Source organism: Tachyglossus aculeatus, chromosome 1, assembly GCF_015852505.1.
Source record: "Tachyglossus aculeatus isolate mTacAcu1 chromosome 1, mTacAcu1.pri, whole genome shotgun sequence".
Taxonomy (NCBI): Eukaryota; Metazoa; Chordata; class Mammalia; order Monotremata; family Tachyglossidae; genus Tachyglossus; species Tachyglossus aculeatus.
This window is the reverse complement of record NC_052066.1, coordinates 29,430,946-29,452,695: the sequence shown is the minus strand read 5'-3', so window position 1 is coordinate 29,452,695 and position 21,750 is coordinate 29,430,946. Positions and strand designations below refer to the sequence as shown.

Genomic DNA, 21,750 nt, shown 5'->3' with positions numbered 1-21,750 from the left:
GCTCGTCCGCTGTGTGACCTTGGGCAAGTCACTTGGTTTCTCTGTGCCTCAGTTCCCTCATCTTCTTCTAGACCGTGAGCCCGCTGTTGGGCAGGGACCGTCTCTAGATGTTGCCAACTTGGACTTCCCAAGCGCTTAGTCCAGTGCTCCGCACACAGTAAGCGCTCAATAAATACGAATGAATGAATGAATGGGGATGAAGACTGTGAGCCCCACGTGGGACAACCTGATAATCTTGTATCCTCCCCAGCGCTTAGAACAGTGCTTTGCACAGAGTAGGTGCTTAATAAATGCCATCATTTATTAATTAATTAAGTATTAATTATCATCATTAGAGAAGCAGCGTGGCTCAGTGGAAAGAGCCCGGGCTTGGGAGTCAGAGGTCGTGGGTTCTAATCCCGACCCCGCCACTTGTCAGCTGTGTGACCTTGGGCGAGTCACTTGGTTTCTCTGTGCCTCAGTTTCCTCATCTTCTTCTAGACCGTGAGCCCGCTGTTGGGTAGGGACCGTCTCTAGGTGTTGCCAACTTGGACTTCCCAAGAGCTCGTCCGCTGTGTGACCTTGGGCAAGTCACTTGGTTTCTCTGTGCCTCAGTTCCCTCATCTTCTTCTAGACCGTGAGCCCGCTGTTGGGCAGGGACCGTCTCTAGATGTTGCCAACTTGGACTTCCCAAGCGCTTAGTCCAGTGCTCCGCACACAGTAAGCGCTCAATAAATACGATTGAATGAATGAATGAATGGGGATGAAGACGGTGAGCCCCACATGGAACAACCTGATAATCTTGTATCCTCCCCAGTGCTTAGAACAGTGCTTTGCACAGAGTAGGTGCTTAATAAATGCCATCATTTATTAATTAATTAATTATTAATTAATTATCATCATTAGAGAAGCAGCGTGGCTCAGTGGAAAGAGCCCGGGCTTGGGAGTCAGAGGTCGTGGGTTCTAATCCCGGCCCCGCCGCTTGTCAGCTGTGTGACCTTGGGCAAGTCACTTGGTTTCTCTGTGCCTCAGTTCCCTCATCTTCTTCTAGACTGTGAGCCCACCTGTTGGGTAGGGACCGTCTCCCGATGTTGCCAACTTGGACTTCCCAAGCGCTTAGTCCAGTGCTCCGCACACAGTAAGCGCTCAATAAATACGATTGGATGAATGAATGGGGATGAAGACGGTGAGCCCCACGTGGGACAACCTGATAATCTTGTAGCCTCCCCAGCGCTTAGAACAGCGCTTTGCACAGAGTAGGTGCTTAATAAATGCCATCATTAATTAATTAATTAATTATTAATTAATTATCATCATTAGAGAAGCAGCGTGGCTCAGTGGAAAGAGCCCGGGCTTGGGAGTCAGAGGTCGTGGGTTCTAATCCCGGCCCCGCCGCTTGTCAGCTGTGTGACCTTGGGCAAGTCACTTGGTTTCTCTGTGCCTCAGTTCCCTCATCTTCTTCTAGACCGTGAGCCCACCTGTTGGGTAGGGACCGTCTCTAGGTGTTGCCAACTTGGACTTCCCAAGCGCTCGTCCGCTGTGTGACCTTGGGCAAGTCACTTGGTTTCTCTGTGCCTCAGTTCCCTCATCTTCTTCTAGACCGTGAGCCCACCTGTTGGGTAGGGACCGTCTCTAGATGTTGCCAACTTGGACTTCCCAAGCGCTTGTCCGCTGTGTGACCTTGGGCAAGTCACTTGGCTTCTCTGTGCCTCAGTTTCCTCATCTTCTTCTAGACCGTGAGCCCGCTGTTGGGTAGGGACCGTCTCCAAATGTTGCTAATTTGGACTTCCCAAGCGCTTGTCCGCTGTGTGACCTTGGGCAAGTCACTTGGTTTCTCTGTGCCTCAGTTCCCTCATCTTCTTCTAGACCGTGAGCCCACCTGTTGGGTAGGGACCATCTCTAGATGTTGCCAACTTGGACTTCCCAAGCGCTTAGTCCAGTGCTCCGCACACAGTAAGCGCTCAATAAATCCGATTGAATGAATGAATGGGGATGAAGACGGTGAGCCCCACGTGGGACAACCTGATAATCTTGTATCCTCCCCAGCGCTTAGAACAGCGCTTTGCACAGAGTAGGTGCTTAATAAATGCCATCATTAATTAATTAATTAATTATTAATTAATTATCATCACTAGAGAAGCAGCGTGGCTCAGTGGAAAGAGCCCGGGCTTGGGAGTCAGAGGTCGTGGGTTCTCATCCCGGCCCCGCCGTTTGTCAGCTGTGTGACCTTGGGCAAGTCACTTGGCTTCTCTGTGCCTCAGTTCCCTCATCTTCTTCTAGACCGTGAGCCCACTGTTGGGTAGGGACCGTCTCTAGATGTTGCCAACTTGGACTTCCCAAGCGCTTGTCAGCTGTGTGACCTTGGGCAAGTCACTTGGTTTCTCTGTGCGTCAGTTCCCTCATCTTCTTCTAGACCGTGAGCCCGCTGTTGGGTAGGGACCGTCTCTAGATGTTGCCAACTTGGACTTCCCAAGCGCTTAGTCCAGTGCTCCGCACACAGTAAGCGCTCAATAAATACGATTGAATGAATGAATGAATGGGGATGAAGACGGTGAGCCCCACGTGGGACAGCCTGATAATCTTGTATCCTCCCCAGTGCTTATAACAGCGCTTTGCACTGAGTAGGCGCTTAATAAATGCCATCATTCATTAATTAATTAATTATTAATTAATTATCGTCATTAGAGAAGCAGCAGTGGCTCAGTGGAAAAGAGCCCGGGCTTTGGAGTCAGAGGTCACGGGTTCAAATCCCAGCTCTGCCACTTGTCAGCTGTGTGATTTTGGGCAAGTCACTTCACTTCTCTGAGCCTCAGTTCCCTCATCCGTAAAATGGGGATGAAGACTGTGACCTCCCCCATGGGACAACCTGATCACCTTGTAACCTCCCCAGCGCTTAGAACAGTGCTTTTAGACTGTGAGCCCACTGTTGGATAGGGACTGTCTCTATATGTTGCCAACTTGGACTTCCCAAGCGCTTAGTCCAGTGCTCTGCACGCAGTAAGGGCTCAATAAATACGATTGATTGATTGATTGCTTTGCACATAGCAAGCGCTTAATAAATGCCATCATTTTATTATTATTATTGTCTCCATTTTACAGGCGAGGGAACGGAGGCCCAGAAAGTGAGGTGCCAGTCCTTTTCACTGTCTGAATTCTGTTTGATAGGCAACCGTAGTACCAGATTCCGTGGACGTAGAAGCCCCCGAATATTTGGCCGAAGGATTGGACGTCTTTATCTCTGCCAGAGCAGCCCCTGAGCATCCTGGCTTGTTCCGCGCTGTGTTTCCTGTTCACTGCCGCTATCACCGCCCGCAAGAGAAAGATGGGGTAGCTACGGTCGTGCTGAAGAAACCAGACGTACTGGTCCGCTGCTCCAAAGGTGAGGAGGGAGTCCCCCATTTTGGGGGGAAGGGCCAGCCAAGAAGCTCTCTCCGCTTAGGGCGGAGGGCTGACTGTGTGTCAAGCACTTTTCCGCGCACTTGGGACAGCTGTGACTTCATCAGGTCTGTCTCCCCGTCTAGACGGTCAGCTGGCCGAGGGCAATCAATCAGTCAATCAATCGCATTTATCGAGCGCTTACTGTGCGCAGAGCACTGTATTAAGCGCTTGGGAAGTCCAAGTTGGCAACATCTGGAGACGGTCCCTACCCAACAGCGGGCTCACGGTCTAGGAGAAGATGAGGGAACTGAGGCACAGAGAAACCAAGTGACTCGCCCAAGGTCACACAGCGGACAAGCGCTTGGGAAGTCCAAGTTGGCAACATCGGGAGACGGTCCCTACCCAACAGCGGGCTCACGGTCTAGGAGAAGATGAGGGAACTGAGGCACAGAGAAACCAAGTGACTCGCCCAAGGTCACACAGCGGACAAGCGCTTGGGAAGTCCAAGTTGGCAACATATGGAGATGGTCCCTACCCAACAGCGGGCTAACGGTCTAGAAGAAGATGAGGGAACTGAGGCACAGAGAAACCAAGCGACTTGCCCAAGGTCACACAGCTGACAAGCGGCGGGGGCGGGATTAGAACCCACGGCCTCTGACTCCCAAGCCCGGGCTCTTTCCACTGAGCAACGCTGCTTCTCTAATGATGATAATTAATTAATAATTAATTAATTAATGATGGCATTTATTAAGCACCTACTCTGTGCAAAGCACTGTTCTAAGCGCTGGGGAGGATACAAGATTATCAGGTTGTCCCACGTGGGGCTCACCGTCTTCATTCCCATTCATTCATTCAATCGTATTTATTGAGCACTTACTGTGTGCGGAGCACTGGACTAAGCGCTTGGGAAGTCCAAGTTGGCAACATCTGGAGACGGTCCCTACCCAACAGCGGGCTCACGGTCTAGGAGAAGATGAGGGAACTGAGGCACAGAGAAACCAAGTGACTCGCCCAAGGTCACACAGCGGACAAGCGCTTGGGAAGTCCAAGTTGGCAACATCTGGAGACGGTCCCTACCCAACAGCGGGCTCACGGTCTAGGAGAAGATGAGGGAACTGAGGCACAGAGAAACCAAGTGACTCGCCCAAGGTCACACAGCGGACAAGCGCTTGGGAAGTCCAAGTTGGCAACATATGGAGACGGTCCCTACCCAACAGCGGGCTAACGGTCTAGAAGAAGATGAGGGAACTGAGGCACAGAGAAACCAAGCGACCTGCCCAAGGTCACACAGCTGACAAGCGGCGGGGGCGGGATTAGAACCCACGGCCTCTGACTCCCAAGCCCGGGCTCTTTCCACTGAGCAACGCTGCTTCTCTAATGATGATAATTAATTAATAATTAATTAATTAATAAATGATGGCATTTATTAAGCACCTACTCTGTGCAAAGCACTGTTCTAAGCGCTGGGGAGGATACAAGATTATCAGGTTGTCCCACGTGGGGCTCACCGTCTTCATTCCCATTCATTCATTCAATCGTATTTATTGAGCACTTACTGTGTGCGGAGCACTGGACTAAGCGCTTGGGAAGTCCAAGTTGGCAACATCTAGAGACGGTCCCTACCCAACAGCGGGCTCACGGTCTAGGAGAAGATGAGGGAACTGAGGCACAGAGAAACCAAGTGACTTGCCCAAGGTCACACAGCGGACAAGCGCTTGGGAAGTCCAAGTTGGCAACATCTGGAGACGGTCCCTACCCAACAGCGGGCTCACGGTCTAGAAGAAGATGAGGGAACTGAGGCACAGAGAAACCAAGCGACTTGCCCAAGGTCACACAGCTGACAAGCGGCGGGGGCGGGATTAGAACCCACGACCTCTGACTCCCAAGCCCGGGCTCGTTCCGCTGAGCCACGCTGCTGGGATGAAGACTGTGAGCCCCATGCAGGACAGAGACTGCGTCCAACCCGATTTGACTGCATCCACCCCAGAACTTAGTACAGTGTAAGTGTACGGCGCACACAGTAAGCGCTTAACAAATACCATAATTATTACTTTTATTCATTCAATCGTATTTAGTGAGCGCTTACTGTGCACAAAGCACTGTTCTAAGCGCTTGGGAGAGTACCAGCAGCGTAGTTTAGTAGAAAGAGCTCGGGCTTGGGAGTCAGGGGTCGTGGGTTCTAATCCCGGCTCCGCCACTTATCAGCTGTGGGACTTTGGGCCAGTGGCTTAACTTCTCTGTGCCTCAGTTACCTCATCTGTAAAATGGAGATTAAAACTGCATGGGACAACCTGATTACCCTCTAGCTACCCCAGCGCTTAGAACGGTGCTTGGCACATAGTAAGCGCTTAACAAATACCATCATTATTATTACAATATAACAGTAAACATACACTTTGCCCGCCCACGGTGAGTTTACAATCTAGTGGATTAATGTACTGTCTCGATACAGCAGACAGTAATAATAATCATCACAATGATGGTATTTGTTAAGCGCTTACTATGTGCAGAGCACTGTTCAAAGCGCTGGGGAGCTTACAAGGTGATCAGGTTGTCCCACAGTTTTAGCTTAACAAATGCCATTATTATTATTATTATTATCCCCATTTTACAGGTGAGGGAACTGCGGCCCAGAGAAGTTGTGACTTGCCCAAGTCCACACAGCTGACAGTTGGCAGAGCCGGGATTTGAACCCATGACATTTAATGGGGAACGCTTCCTTTTCCCCGAGTCTCCCGGAGGACATCCTGAAGGCGAGCCTGGAGGGAGGGAGACGTCCCTCTGTGCCTCCAGCGCTTATAACAGCGCTTCGCACATAGTAAGAGCTTAACAACTGCCATCATCATTATTATTGTTATTTTAGTAAGAGCTTAACAATTGCCATCATTATTATTATTTGTGGCTGTGTTACTGGAAGAACACCCCTTGATCCCCAAAGGTCTCCCCGCCAAAACACATATTAAAAAGACAGAGGGGGTCAGGGTCTCCGATAGCTGTGGGTTCTCCGAAGACGTGCGCTGGTTGTTATAGTCGGTAACTCTCTCGACCACCGAAACTGCGTCGTCACCGAACGTTTCGTCGTATTCCTTGGTTTCTGCCCAGATGAGTTGCAGAGCAGCATCCGGCGTGGCTCGATGGAAAGAACCCGGGCTTTGGAGTCAGAGGTCATGGGTTCAAATCCCGGCTCCGGCAATTGTCATCTGGGTGACTTCGGGCAAGTCACTTCACTTCCCTGGGCCTCAGTTACCTCATCTGTAAAATGGGGATTAAGACTGTGAGCCCCCCGTGGGACAACCTCATCACCTTGTAACCTCCCCAGTGCTTAGAACAGTGCTTTGCACATAGTAAGCGCTTAATAAATGCCATCATTATTATTATTATTATTATCCAAGGGCGGCTAGAACTGAAATGAATTTTGCCAGTGACATCCAGCGCTTAGAACAGTGCCCGGCACATAGGAAGCGCTTAACAAATGCCATCGTGATGATAAAACGGAACGGAACAAACCCGTTTCCCCCTCTGTCTTTTTAATATGTGTTTTGGTGGGAAGACCTTTGGGGATTAAGGGGTGTTCTTCCAGTAACACAGCCACAAATAATTATAATAATGATGGCGATTGTTAAGCTCTTACTATGTGCGAAGCACTGTTATGAGCGCTGGAGGTACAGAGGGACGTCTCCCTCCCTCCAGGCTCGCCTTCAGGACGTTTCCACCTGGATGTGCTCCCGCCTCCTCCAACTCAACATGTCCAAGACTGAGCTCCTTATCTTCCCTCCCAAACCTTGCCCTCTCCCCGACTTTCCCGTCAGTGTAGACGGCACTACCATCCTTCCCATCTCACAAGCCCGCAACCTCGGTGTCATCCTCGACTCCACTCTCTTCATTCACCCCCCACATCCAATCCATCACCAAAACCTGCCGGTCTCACCTCCGCAACATCACCAAGATCCGCCCTTTCCTCTCCATCCAAACCGCTACCTTGCATGTTCAGTCTCTCATCCTGCCCCGACCAGATGACTGCGTCGGCCTCCTTCGTCTGATCTCCCATCCTCCTGTCTCTTCCTGCTTTTGTCTATACTCTGCTTCCCGGATTGTCTTTGTACAGAAACGCTCTGGGCATGTTACTCCCCTCCTCAGAAATCTCCAGCGGCTGCCTGTCAACCTACGCATCAGGCAAAAACTCCTCCCCCTGGGCTTCCAGGCTGTCCATCCCCTGGCCCCCTCCTCCCTCCCCTCCCTTCTGTCCTTCTCCAGCCCAGCCCGCACCCTCCGCTCCTCTGCCGCTAATCTCCTCACCGTACCTCGCTCTCGCCCGTCCCGCCGTCGACCCCCGGCCCACGTCATCCGCCGGGCCCGGAATGCCCTCCCTCCTCACATCCGCCAAGCTAGCTCTCTTTCTCCCTTCAAAGCCCTACTGAAAGCTCACCTCCTCCAGGAGGCCTTCCCACACTGAGCCCCCCTATTCCTCTGCTCCTCTTCCCTTCCCCATCGCCCCGACTCCCTCCCTCTGCTGTATGCGCCCTACCTGCCTCAAAGCACTTGTGTATATATCAATCAATCAATCAATCGTATTTATTGAGCGCTTACTGTGTGCAGAGCACTGGACTAAGCGCTTGGGAAGTACAAGTTGGCAACGTATAGAGACGGTCCCTACCCAACAGTGGGCTCACAGAAAACAAAACAAAACATATTAACAAAATAAAATAAATAGAATAGATATGTACAAGTAAAATAAATAGAGTAATAAATCTGTACAAACATATATAACATATATACAGGTGCTGTGGGGAAGGGAAGGAGGTAAAGCGGGGAGGATGGTGGCGGGGGAGAGGAAGGAGGGGGCTCAGTCTGGGAAGGCCTCCTGGAGGAGGTGAGCTCCCAGTAGGGCCTTGAAGGGATATATATGTACGTATTTATTATTCTATTTATTAATGATGTGTATATATTACCTGTATATATGTAATATGTTTGTGCATATTTATTACTCTATTTTACTTGTACATATCTATTCTATTTATTTTATTTTGTTAGTATGTTTGGTTTTGTTCTCTGTCTCCCCGTTATAGACTGTGAGCCCACTGTTGGGTAGGGACTGTCTCTATATGTTGCCAACTTGTACTTCCCAAGCGCTTAGTCCAGTGCTCTGCACACAGTAAGCGCTCAATAAATACGATTGATTGATTGATTGATATATCTATAATTCCATTTATTTATATCGATGCTATTGATGCCTGTCCACTTGTTTTGTTGTCCGTCTCTCCCTTCTAGACAGTGAGCCCGTTGTTGGGTAGGGATTGCGTCTATTTGTTGCCGAATTGTACTTTCCAAGCGCTTAGTACAGTGCTCTGCACACAGTAAGCGCTCAATAAATACACTTGAATGAATGAATGTTGGAAGGAACAGTTGTGGGCTCGGCCTTAGGGTGCTGGGACAGGCGCAGGTGAATACTTAATAGATTCCTTAATACAGGTTGTCCCAGCCCACACCGAACAGGAGAACCGGGTGGACGTAGGTGAAAGAATCATTTCCTGAAATGATCCATTTCCTGCAATAATCCATTTCAGCCTCTGTTCTGAAATAGCACACATCTGCTAATTTTGTTGTTTTACTACCTTTTCCAGCTTTCCCAACCAGGAAGTGTTGGAAGCCTTCAGAAGTGGCAGCTCCTTGTTCTCTGAGAAGTGAACAGCTGTGTCGCTGGAGCAGCGTGGAGTATAAATTGGTGAGCTGTTGTTCATTTTTTGCCCTTCGATTTTTTAATCTGTTAGCCATACCTACTAGTCTTACTTGGATTTTTTTTTTAAATGGTATTTGCCAAGTGCCTACTGTGTGTCAAGCACTGTTCTAAACGTTGGGGTAGATACGGATCAATCAGGTTGGACACAGTCCCGGTGCCACGTGGGGGGGGGCAGCCTAAGGAGGAGAGAGAACAGGTATTGAATCACCATTTTACAGGTGAGGAAACTGAGGCACACTTTACAGGCACCGATTAAACCCTCACTTTCCTCAGGCACATTTTATAGGCACCGATCAAAACCTCAATTTCCTCAGGCACATTTTATTGGCACCGATCAAAACCTCAGTTTCCTCAGGCACGTTTTACAGGCACTGATTAAAACGCAGGTCCTCTGCCCCCCAGCCCATATGTGTGTACATATTTATTACTCTATTTATTTATTTTACTTGTACATATCTATTCTATTTATTTTATTTTGTTAGTATGTTTGGTTTTGTTCTCTGTCTCCCCCTTTTAGACTGTGAGCCCACCGTTGGGTAGGGACTGTCTCTATATGTTGCCAATTTGTACTTCCCAAGCGCTTAGTACAGTGCTCTGCACATAGTAAGCGCTCAATAAATACGATTGATGATGATGATGATGATTTATTTTATTTTGTTAGTATGTTTGGTTTTGTTCTCTGTCTCCCCCTTTTAGACTGTGAGCCCGCCGTTGGGTAGGGACTGTCTCTATATGTTGCCAACTTGGACTTCCCAAGCGCTTAGTACAGTGCTCTGCACACAGTAAGCGCTCAATAAATATGATTGATTGATTGTCTAGAATAGAACATTTTCTCTATTTTTTACTATTCGGAGGGCTGGCATTTCAGGTAAGCTGTTAGAAACAGCTACCCCGTTTGCTTTCACAGTTGCTGCCACCACATCATTCATTCATTCAATCGTATTTATTGAGCGCTTACTGTGTGCAGAGCACTGGACTAAGCGCTTGGGAAGTACAAGTGGGCAATATATAGAGATGGTCCCTACCCCACAGTGGGCTCACAGTCTAGAAGGGGGAGACAGACAACAAAGCAAAAAAAAAAATATTAACAGAATAACGGAGTGCACATAGTAAGCACTCAATAAATGCCATCATTATTATTATTATCATTATTATTATTATTATTATCATATATACACACAAGTGTTATGGGGAAGAGAGGAGGGTAAAGCAAAGAGAATGTGTCGGGGTGATGGAGGGGGAAGAGAAGCAGAGGAAGAGGGGGACTTAGTCTGGGTTTATGTCCTTTTCTTTACATCTGCTTCTTTCCCCTATCTCCAAATAATAATTACCCTACCCTGAATTTTGAGGAGGGAATAAAAGACTATTTTTTGTACCGCACAACTGAAAGCAGCAATAACCAGGCGTCCCGCGGGCTGGGGAGGTGTAGAAGGGAGATGATGTGTAACGTGGCTCGGGTTGAGATGATGTTTTCGGCGCACTGAAATGATACAGTCTGTGGGCCGCGCTTGAAAAAATGCAATATCATCAATCGTATTTATTGAGCGCTTACTGTGTGCAATAGAAGTAAGAGTGTCAGTCTCAGCTGCCCTCAATCCTTTCTTTACTTTCATCCTTACTTTACTTCTAGACTGTGAGCCCACTGTTGGGTAGGGACTGTCTCTATATGTTGCCAACTTGTACTTCCCAAGCGCTTAGTACAGTGCTCGGCACACAGTAAGTGCTCAATAAATATGATTGAATGAAAGAGCATGGGCTTTGGAGTCAGAGGTCATGGGTTCAAATCCCGGCTCCGCCAAGAGCCCCCTCCTCCCCCTCCCCATCCCCCCCCGCCTTACCTCCTTCCCCTCCCCACAGCACCTGTATATATGGATATATGTTTGTACGCATTTACATATTTATTCTATTTATTTTATTTTGTTAATATGTTTTGTCTTGTTGTCTGTCTCCCCCTTCTAGACTGTGAGCCCGCTGTTGGGTAGGGACCGTCTCTATATGTTGCCAACTTGGACTTCCCAGGCGCTTAGTACAGTGCTCTGCACACAGTAAGCACTCAATAAATACGATTGAATGAATGAAAGAGCATGGGCTTTGGAGTCAGAGGTCATGGGTTCAAATCCTGGCTCTGCCAAGAGCCCCCTCCTTCCTCTCCTCCTCCTCCCCCTCCCCATCCCCCCCGCCTTACTTCCTTCCCCTCCCCACAACACCTGTATATATGTATATATGTTTGTACGCATTTATTACTCTATTTTATTTGTACATATCTATTCTATTCATTTTATTTTGTTAATATGTTTTGTCTTGTCTGTCTCCCCCTTCTAGACTGTGAGCCCACTGTTGGGTAGGGACCATCTCTATATGTTGCCAACTTGGACTTCCCAAGCACTTAGTCCAGTGCTCTGCACACAGTAAGCGCTCAATAAGTACGATTGAATGAATGAATGAATGCTAAGCGCTGGGGAGGTTAACAAGGTGATCAGGTTGTCTCACAGGGGGCTCTCAGTCTTCATCCCCATTTTCCAGATGAGGTAACTGAGGCGGCACAGAGAATAATAATAATAATAATGATGGCATTTATTAAGCGCTTACTATGTGCAAAGCACTGTTCTAAAAGCGCTGGGGAGGTTGCAGGGTGATCGGGTTGTCCCACGGGGGGCTCACCGTTTTCATCCCCACTTTACAGATGAGGTAACTGAGGCCCAGAGAAGTGAAGTGACTTGCCCAAAGTCACCCAGCTGACAATTGGCAGAGCCGGGATTTGAACCCACGACCTCTGACTCAGCCCACTGTTGGGTAGGGACCATCTCTATATGTTGCCAACTTGTACTTCCCAAGCGCTTAGTCCAGTGCTCTGCACACAGTAAGCACTCAATAAATACGATTGATTGATTGACTCCAAAGCCCGGGCTCTTTTCCACTGAGCCACGCTGCTTCTCATGAGAACAGAGAAGTTAAGTGACTTGCCCAACGTCACACAGCTGACAATTGGCGGAGTCAGGATGTGAACCCGTAACCTCCAGAGTCCAAAGCCTGTGTTCTTTCCACTGAGCCACGCTGCTTAGTACAGTGCTCTGGAAACAGTAAGCGCTCAATAAGTACGATTGAATGAATGAATGAATGTTTAACAAATATGATAATAATAATAATAATGATAGTAATTTCTGGAGAGCGATTTTTCATTCTCACCTATTTAGAAATGAAGCACGTAAAGGAGTTTGTGGCCCAGTGGTTAGAGCAAAGGCCCGAGAGTCAGAAGGACCTGGGTTCTAAACCCGGCACCGTCACCCGTCAGGCTCTGTGACCTCGGGTAAGTCACTTCACTTCTCTGTGTCTCAGTCACCTCATCTGTAAAATGGGGATTAAGACCCTGAGCCCCATGTAGGTCGTGGACCGTGTCCAACCTGATTAGCTTGTATCTGCCCGAGCGTTTGGTCCAGCGCCGAGCACGTAGTAAGCGCCTAACAAATACCATAGAAAACAGCGCCGGGAAACGACCTCAGAATGCCGATTACAAGTTTCTCTGGAAAAAACAAAGCTTGGGATTTGAGATCCGCCCGGTTCGAGGTAAGGAGGGCAAACTCTGACCAGTAATAGTGGCATTTATTAAGCACTTACTATAATAATAATAATAATGGCATTTATTAAGCGCTTGCTATGTGCAAAGCACTGTTCTAAGCGCTTGGGGAGGTTACAAGGTGATCAGGTTGTCCCTCGTGGGGCTCACAGATTTAATCCCCATTTTCCAGATGAGGTAACTGAGGCCCAGAGAAGTGAAGTGACTTGCCCAAAGTCACCCAGCTGACAATTGGCAGAGCTGGGATTTGAACCCATGACCTCTGACTCCAAAGCCCGGGCTCTTTCCTACTGAGCCGCGCTGCTTCAAAGCGCCTGTTCTAAGCGCTGAGGAGGTAACAAGGTGATCAGGTTGTCCCACGGGGGGCTCACAGTCTTAATCCCCGTTTTACGGATGAGGGAACTGAGGCCCAGAGAAGTGAAGTGGCTTGCCCAAAGTCACACAGCTGACAATTGGCGGAGCCAGGATTCGAACCCATGACCTCTGACTCCAAAGCCCGGGCTCTTTCCACTGAGCCACCCTGCTTCCCCAGTCAGCTCAAACGTCAAGAAGCAGTAGAAGGGAGGAAGTAGCGTCTCATATCCAGCTCTTTTACAATAATAATAATAATAATGGCATTTGTTTCTAGACTGTGAGCCCACTGTTGGGTAGGGACCGTCTCTATATGTTGCCAACTTGTACTTCCCAAGCGCTTAGTACAGTGCTCTGCACACAGTAAGTGCTCAGTAAATGCGATTGATTGATTGATTAGGCGCTTACTATGTGCCAAGCACTGCTCTAAGCGCTGGGGGGGATACAAGGTAATCAGGTGGTCCCCTGTGGGGCTCACAGTCTTCATCGCTGTTTTAGAGGTGAGGGAACTGAGGCCCAGAGAAGTGAAGTGACTTGCCCAAAGTCACACAGCAGACAAGTGGCAGAGCCGGGATTAATAATAATAATAATAATAATAATAATAATGGGATTTGTTAAGCGCTTACTATGTGCCAAGCACTGTTCTAAGCGCTGGGGGGGATACAAGGTAATCAGGTGGTCCCCTGTGGGGCTCACAGTCTTCATCGCCGTTTTAGAGATGAGGTAACTGAGGCCCAGAGAAGTGAAGTGACTCGCCCAAAGTCACACAGCAGACAAGTGGCAGAGCCAGGGTTAATAATAATAATAACAATAATAATGGCATTTATTAAGTGCTTACTATGTGCAAAGCGCTGTTCTAAGCGCTGGGGAGGTTACACAAGGTGATCAGGTTGTCCCACGTGAGGCTCACAGTCTTCATCCCCATTTTACACATGAGGGAACTGAGGCCCAGAGAAGTGAAGTGATTTGCCCAAAGTCACACAGCAGACAAGTGGCAGAGCCGGGGTTAATAATAATAATAATAATAATGGCATTTATTAAGCGCTTACTATGTGCAAAGCCCTGTTCCAAGCGCTGGGGAGGTTATACAAGGTGATCAGGTTGTCCCACGGGGGGGCTCACAGTCTTAATCCCCATTTTACAGACGAGGTAACTGAGGCCCAGAGAAGTGACTTGCCCAAGGTCACACAGCAGACATGTGGCGGAGTCGGGATTCGAACCCATGACCCCTGACTCCAAAGCCCGCGCTGCTTCCACTGAGCCACGCTGAGGTCCCGGGACCTCCTTGCTGTATCACCCCTGGACCTTATCGCTGTACTGTCCTCTCCCAAGCGCTTAGTACAGCGCTCTGCACACAGTAAGCGCTCAATAAATGCAAATAAATGAATGCGATGCAGGCCTTCTGCCTTAGGAGAAGCGTGGTTCCTTAAGGAAGGTTTTTCTCCCTCCCCCCGGCCCTCAGTTATTTGGATATTTCCGTTAGTGATGAGCTTTGGTCTAAAATATACTGGTCGGTCAGGCTAAATTACAGAAATAGCTGGTTTATTCAGTTAGTTTGTGGGGGTGGTCCTGTGACGTTCATTCATTCATTCATTCGATCGTATTTATTGAGCGCTTATTCTGCACACAGTAAGCACTCAATAAATACGATTGATTGATTGATTGCAGAGCACCGTACTAAGCACTTGGGAAGTTTAAGTTGGCCACATATAGAGACCCAATGGTCCCCAACAGTGGGGACCATTGATAATAATAATAATAATAATGATGATGGTATTAATTAAGCGCTTACTATGTGCAGAGCACTGTTCTAAGTGCTGGGGGGTGGGGGGGATACAAGGTGATCAATTTGTCCCCCGGGGGGCTCACAGTCTTCATCCCCATTTTCCAGATGAGGGAACGGAGGCTCAGAGAAGTGAATTGACTTGCCCAGAGTCACACAGCAGACATGTGGCGGAGTCGGGATTCAAACCCATGACCCCTGACTCCAATCAGTCAATCAGTCAGTCATATTTATTGAGTGCTTACTGTGTGCAGAGCACTGTACTAAGCGCTTGGGAAGTACAAGTTGGCAACATATAGAGACGGTCCCTACCCAACAGAGGGGACCATTGACAATAATAATAATAATAATAATAATAACAATGGCATTTATTAAGCGCTTACTATGTGCAGAGCACTGTTCTAAGAGTTGGGGGGGATACAAGGTGATCAAGCTGTCCCCCAGGGGGCTCACAGTCTTCATCCCCATTTTCCAGATGAGGGAACGGAGGCTCAGAGAAGTTAAGTGACCTGCCCAGGGTCACACAGCAATCAGTCAATCAATCAATCGTATTTATTGAGCACTTACTGTGTGCAGAGCGCTGTACTAAGTGCTTGGGAAGTCCAAGTTGGCAACATCTAGAGACGGTCCCTACCCAACAGTGGGCTCACAGTCTAGACATGTGGCGGAGTCGGGATTCGAACCCATGACTCCAAAGCCCGTGCTCTTTCCACTGAGCCGCGCTGCAGCCCCTAATTGCTGTTGGATCCGTAGTGTTACGTGCTGAAGAACCACCCCAACCGCAGCCCCACAGCACATATGCACGTATCCCTAATTTTGTATTTACTTTAAAGTCTTCCCCTAGACGTAGGCTCCTTGTGGGCAGGGAATGAGCTTCCCAACTCTGGCGCAGTGTAGTGTACTCCCCCGAGTCATAGTGATAATCATGATGGTATTTGGTAAGCGTTTATATGTTTGGTTTTGTTCTCTGTCTCAATCAATCAATCGTATTTATTGAGCGCTTACTATGTGCAGAGCACTGTACTAAGCGCTTGGGAAGTACAAATTGTCAACACATAGAGACAGTCCCTACCCAGCAGTGGGCTCACAGTCTAAAAGGAGGAGACAGAGAACAGAACCAAACATACCAACAAGATAAAATAAATAGGATAGAAATGTACAAGTAAAATAAATAAATAAATAAATAGAGTAATAAATATGTACAACCATATATACATATATACAGGTGCTGTGGGGAAGGGAAGGAGCTCCCCTTCCTAGACTGTGAGCCCGCTGTTGGGTAGGGACCGTCTCTATGTGTCGCCAACTTGTACTTCCCAAGCGCTTAGTTCAGTGCTCTGCACACAGTAAGCCCTCAATAAATGCGACTGAATGAATGAATTGATATGAATGAATGAAGAAGACCAAAATCTAGATGGGTTTGGTTTTTTTTTTATTAGTATTTGTTAAGCGCTTATTTTGTGCCAGGCACCGGGGTGGATACAGACTAATCAGGGTAGACACAATCCCTGGCTCGCAGCCCTAATCCCCATTTTATGGGCGAGGTAACTGAGGCACAGAGAGGTGAAGCCACCAGCCCAAGGTCACCCAGCAGACAAGTGGCCGGACCTGAGCCGGCCTGTCGGTGAGCCACTTCTCCTGAGTTGAGTGAGAACTGAACACTCACTACGTGCAGCGCACTGTACTAAGCGCCTGGGAGGATATTCATCTTAAATACTCTATTTTATTTGTGCATATTTATTCTATTTATTTTATTTTGCTAATATGTTTTGTTGTCTGTCTCCCCCTTCTAGACTGTGAGCCCACTGTTGTGTAGGGACCGTCTCTGTACGTTGCCAACTTGGACTTCCCAAGCGCTTAGTCCGGTGCTCTGCCCACAGTAAGCGCTCAATAAATACGATTGAAGGAATGAATGGGTGAAATACCCATTTCAGGGTGTCTCCGTTATCCTCGCGACCGTAACGCGGTGATTTTTCTTGCTTATTTTGTAGGTCAGCAAGGAGGTGAGGTGGAGCGTCCCGGTGGGGCTGACGGGACACACTCCCTGGGTGTGTGGCCTGACCCTGCTCACCACAATCCTCTGTTCCAGTTACGTTGTGGCCGCGCTTCTCAAACACGGCCATTTCTCCGGAGACGCGTAATGCCCGGCTCGACCCTCGGCACCTCGAAACGCCGCTCACCGCTTGGAAAAGGAGGTTCCCCTTCTCTACCGTTATTTCAAGTTGTGAAGAATCCAGGAGAATAAAACTGCTTCGGAAGAGGAGCCGTTATCGCCAGAAACGGCGGAGAGTTCCCGTCTCCTCTAATTCTGGGATTCTTAGATGTGTTTTTTTGTTTGTTTATTTTTGGGGGTTTTTTCATTCATTCATTCAGTCGTATTGAGCGCTTACTGTGTGCAGAACACTGCACTAAGGGCTTGGGAAGTACAAGTTGGCAATGTCTAGAGACGGTCCCTACCCAACAGTGGGCTCACAGTCTAGAAGGGGGAGACAGAGAACAAAACAAAACGTATTAATAAAATAAATAGAATAAACATGTACAAATAAAATAGAGTAATAAATACGTACAAGCGTATATACAGGTGCTGTGGGGAGGGAGGGGGGGAGAGGAAGGAGGGGGCTGAGTGTGGGAAGGCCTCCTGGAGGAGGTGAGCTCTCAGTAGGGCCTTGAAGGGAGGAAGAGAGCTAGCTTGGCGGATGGGCAGAGGGAGGGAGGGCATTCCGGGCCTGGGGGATGACGAGGGCCGGGGGTCGATGGCGGCACGGGCGAGAACGAGGGACGGTGAGGAGATCAGTGGTGGAGGAGCGGAGGGTGCGGGCTGGGCTGGAGAAGGACAGAAGGGAGGGGAGGTAGGAGGGGGCAAGGGGATGGATGGACAGCCTGGAAGCCGAGAGTGAGGAGTTTTTGGTTGATTGGTAGCCACTGGAGATTTTTGAGGAGGGGAGTAACGTGCCCAGAGCGTTTCTGCACAAAGACAATCCGGGCAGCAGCATGAAGTGTGGATTGAAGTGGGGAGAGACATGAGGATGGGAGATCGGTGCAGTGCTCTGCACATAGTAAGCGCTCAATAAATACAATTGATTGATTGATTGATTGATCGGAGAGGAGGCTGATACAGTAGTCCAGACAGGATAGGATGAGAGCTTGAACGAGCAGGGTAGCGGTTTGGGTGGAGAGGAAAGGCTGGATCTTGGCAAGGTTGCGGAGCTGAGACCGGCAGGTTTGGGTGACGGTTTGGATGTGAGGGGTGAACGAGAGAGCCGAGTCGAGGATGACACCGAGGTTGGGGGCTTGTGAGACGGGAAGGATGGTAGTGCCGTCAACAGTGATGAGAAAGTCAGGGAGAGGGCAGGGTTTGGGAGGGAAGACAAGGAGTTCCGCCTCATGGTGGACGGGACGGTGTCCAGCCGGATTGGCTTGTATCCAATCCAATTAAGCGCTTAGTACAGTGCTCTGCACATAGTAAGCCCTCAATAAATACGATTGATTGATTGATTGTATCCGCCCCAGTGCCTAGCAGAGCACCTGGCACATAGTAAGCACTTAACAAATACCAAAGACCATATTTATTGTTATTGTTATTCTGTGGCCCTCAGTTACCTCATCTGTCATATGGGGGATTGAGACTGTGAGACTCATGGGGGGCAGGGGACGTTGTCCTGCCGGATAGGCTTGTATCCACCCCAGTGCCTAGTACAGCACCTGGCACATAGTAAGTGCTTAACAAATACCAAAAACCGTAATTATTATTATTATTCTGTGGCCCTCAGTTACCTCATCTATCATATGGGGATTGAGACTTTGAGCCTCATGGGGGACAGGGGAAGGTGGCCAACCTGATTGGCTTCTATCCACCCCAGGGCCTAGTACAGCGCCTGGTATATAGTAAGCGCTTAACAAATACCAAAGACCATATTTATTATTTATTATTTATTATTATTATTCTGTGGCCCTCAGTTACCTCATCTGTCATATGGGGATTGAGACTGTGAGCCTCATGGGGGACAGGGGAAGGTGGCCAACCCGATTGGCTAGTATCCACCCCAGCGCTTAGTACAGCGCGTGGCACATAGTAAGCGCTTGACAAATGCCAGTTATCGTCATTAAAAGGAAGAGTGAGAGAGACAGCATGGCGAGGGAGCCCGCCATGGAACTACAGCTCCCGGCAGCCCTTGGGGCAGGAGGGGGCCCGCCACGGAACTACAATTCCCGGCAGTCCTTGGGGCAGGAGGGAGGGGCCCGAAACGGAACTACAGCTCCCAGGAGCCCTTGGGGCAGGAGGAAGGGCACGGAACTACAGCTCCCAGCAGCCCTTGGGGCAGGAGGGCGGGGCCCGAAACGGGACTACAAGTCGCAGCAGGCCTTGGGGCAAGGGGGGGGGGGGGGGGGCGCCACGGAACTACAACTCCCAGCAGCCCTTGGGGCGGGGCGGAACTACCAGTCCCAGCAGGCCTTGGGGCAGGAGGGAGGGGGGCCAACACGGAACTACAACTCCCGGCAGCCTTTGGGGCAGGAGGGAGGGGGCCCGCCACGGAACTACAGAGAAGCAGCGTGGCTCTAGTGGAAAGAGCACGGGCTTTGGAGTCAGAGGTCATGAGTTCAAATCCCGGCTCAACCAACTCTCAGCTGTGTGACTTTGGGCAAGTCACTTCACTTCTCTGTGCCTCAGTTCCCTCATCTGTAAATTGGGGATTAAAACTGCGAGCCGCCAGTGGGACAACCTGATCATCGATCGTATTTATTGAGCGCTTACTGTGCGCAGAGCACTGTACTAAGCGCTTCGGAAGTACAAGTTGGCAACATATAGAGACAGTCCCTACCCAACAATGGGCTCACAGTCTAAAAGGGGGAGACAGAGAACAAAACCAAACATACTAACAAAATAGAATAGATATGTACAAGTAAAATGAATAAATAAATAGAGCAATAAATATGTACAAACATATAGACTTATATACACTTCACTTCTTTGTGCCTCAGTTTCCTCATCTGTAAAATGGGGATTAAAACTGTGAACCCCCAGTGGGACAACCTGATCACCTTGTATCCTCCCCAGCGCTTAGAACAGTGCTTTGCACATAGTAAGCGCTTAACAAATACCATTATTATTGTTAGTAACTACAACTCCCGGCAGCCCTTGGGTCAGGAGGGGCCCGCCACGGAACTGCAGCTCCCAGCAGCCCTTGGGGCGAGATGGGGGGGCCCACCACGGAACTACAGTTCCCAGCAGTCCTTGGGGCAGGAGTGAGGGAGCGCCTCGGACCTACAGTTCCCAGCAGCCCTTGGGGCGAGATGGGGGCCTACCACGGAACTACAGCTCCCAGCAGCCCTTGGGGCGAGATGGGGGGGCCCACCACGGAACTACAGTTCCCAGCAGCCCTTGGGGCAGGAGTGAGGGAGCGCCTCGGACCTACAGTTCCCAGCAGCCCTTGGGGCGAGATGGGGGCCCACCACGGAACTACAGGTCCCAGCAGCCCTTGGGGCAGGAGTGGGGGCGCGCCACGGTACTACAGTTCCCAGCAGCCCTTGGGGCAGGAGGGAGGACGCACCACGGAACTACAGCTCCCAGCAGCCTTTGGGGCGAGATGGGGGCCCACCACGGAACTGCAGCTCCCAGCAGCCCTTGGGGCGAGATGGGGGGGCCCGCCACGGAACTACAGTTCCCAGCAGTCCTTGGGGCAGGAGCGGGGGCCCGCCACGGAACTACAGCTCCCAGCAGCCCTTGGGGCGAGATGGGGGCCCACCACGGAACTACAGCTCCCAGTAGCCCTTGGGGCGAGATGGGGGGCCCACCACGGAACTACAGTTCCCAGCAGCCCTTGGGGCAGGAGTGAAGTAGCGCCTCGGACCTACAGTTCCCAGGAGCCCGTGGGGCGAGATGGGGGGGGGCCCACCACGGAACTACAGCTCCCAGCAGCCCTTGGGGCGAGATGGGGGGGGCCCACCACGGAACTACAGTTCCCAGCAGCCCTTGGGGCAGGAGTGAGGGAGCGCCTCGGACCTACAGTTCCCAGCAGCCCTTGGGGCGAGATGGGGCCCACCACGGAACTACAGTTCCCAGCAGCCCTTGGGGCAGGAGGGAGGACGCGCCACGGAACTACAGCTCCCGGCAGCCCTTGGGGCGAGATGGGGGGGGCCCACCACGGAACTACAGGTCCCAGCAGCCCTTGGGGCAGGAGTGGGGGCGTGCCAAGGAACTACAGCTCCCGGCAGCCCTTGGGGCAGGAGTGGGGGCCCGCCACGGAACTACAGCTCCCGGCAGCACTTGGGGCGAGATGGGGGCCCGCCACGGAACTACAGTTCCCAGCAGCCCTTGGGGCAGGAGTGAGGGCGCGCCACGGAACTACAGCTCCCGGCAGCCCTTGGGGCGAGATGGGGGGGGCCCACCACGGAACTACAGGTCCCAGCAGCCCTTGGGGCAGGAGTGGGGGCGTGCCAAGGAACTACAGCTCCCAGCAGCCCTTGGGGCAGGAGTGGGGGCCCACCACGGAACTACAGCTCCCAGCAGCCCTTGGGGCGAGATGGGGGGCCCGCCACGGAACTACAGTTCCCAGCAGCCCTTGGGGCAGGAGTGAGGGCGCGCCACGGAACTACAGCTCCCGGCAGCCTTTGGGACAAGATGGGGGCCCGCCACGGAACTACAGCTCCCAGTAGCCCTTGGGGCGAGATGGGGCCCACCACGGAACTACAGTTCCCAGCAGCCCTTGGGGCAGGAGGGAGGACGCGCCACGGAACTACAGCTCCCGGCAGCCCTTGGGGCGAGATGGGGGGGGGCGGCCACCACGGAACTACAGCTCCCAGCAGCCCTTGGGGCAGGAGTGGGGGCGTGCCACGGAACTACAGCTCCCGGCAGCCCTTGGGGCAGGAGGGAGGACGCGCCACGGAACTACAGCTCCCGGCAGCCCTCGGGGCGGGGGCGGAACTACAAGTCCCGGCAGGCCTCGGTCC

The 21,750-nt window shown here is 50.6% G+C and overlaps 1 protein-coding gene across 1 annotated transcript in view; it reads left to right on the top strand.

Annotated features, from left to right (window-relative positions):
• Positions 1-17,193, top strand: part of PIGX (phosphatidylinositol glycan anchor biosynthesis class X) — a 32,505-nt gene extending 15,312 nt beyond the window's left edge. Inside the window, exons 4-7 of the mRNA XM_038744522.1 lie at positions 3,145-3,358; positions 8,979-9,079; positions 16,794-16,805; positions 16,892-17,193. Coding sequence (XP_038600450.1) covers positions 3,145-3,358; positions 8,979-9,079; positions 16,794-16,805; positions 16,892-17,047 — 483 coding nt within the window. The 3' untranslated portion in view covers positions 17,048-17,193. The remainder of the gene's footprint in view (positions 1-3,144; positions 3,359-8,978; positions 9,080-16,793; positions 16,806-16,891) is intronic.
• The last annotated feature ends 4,557 nt before the right edge of the window (positions 17,194-21,750 follow it).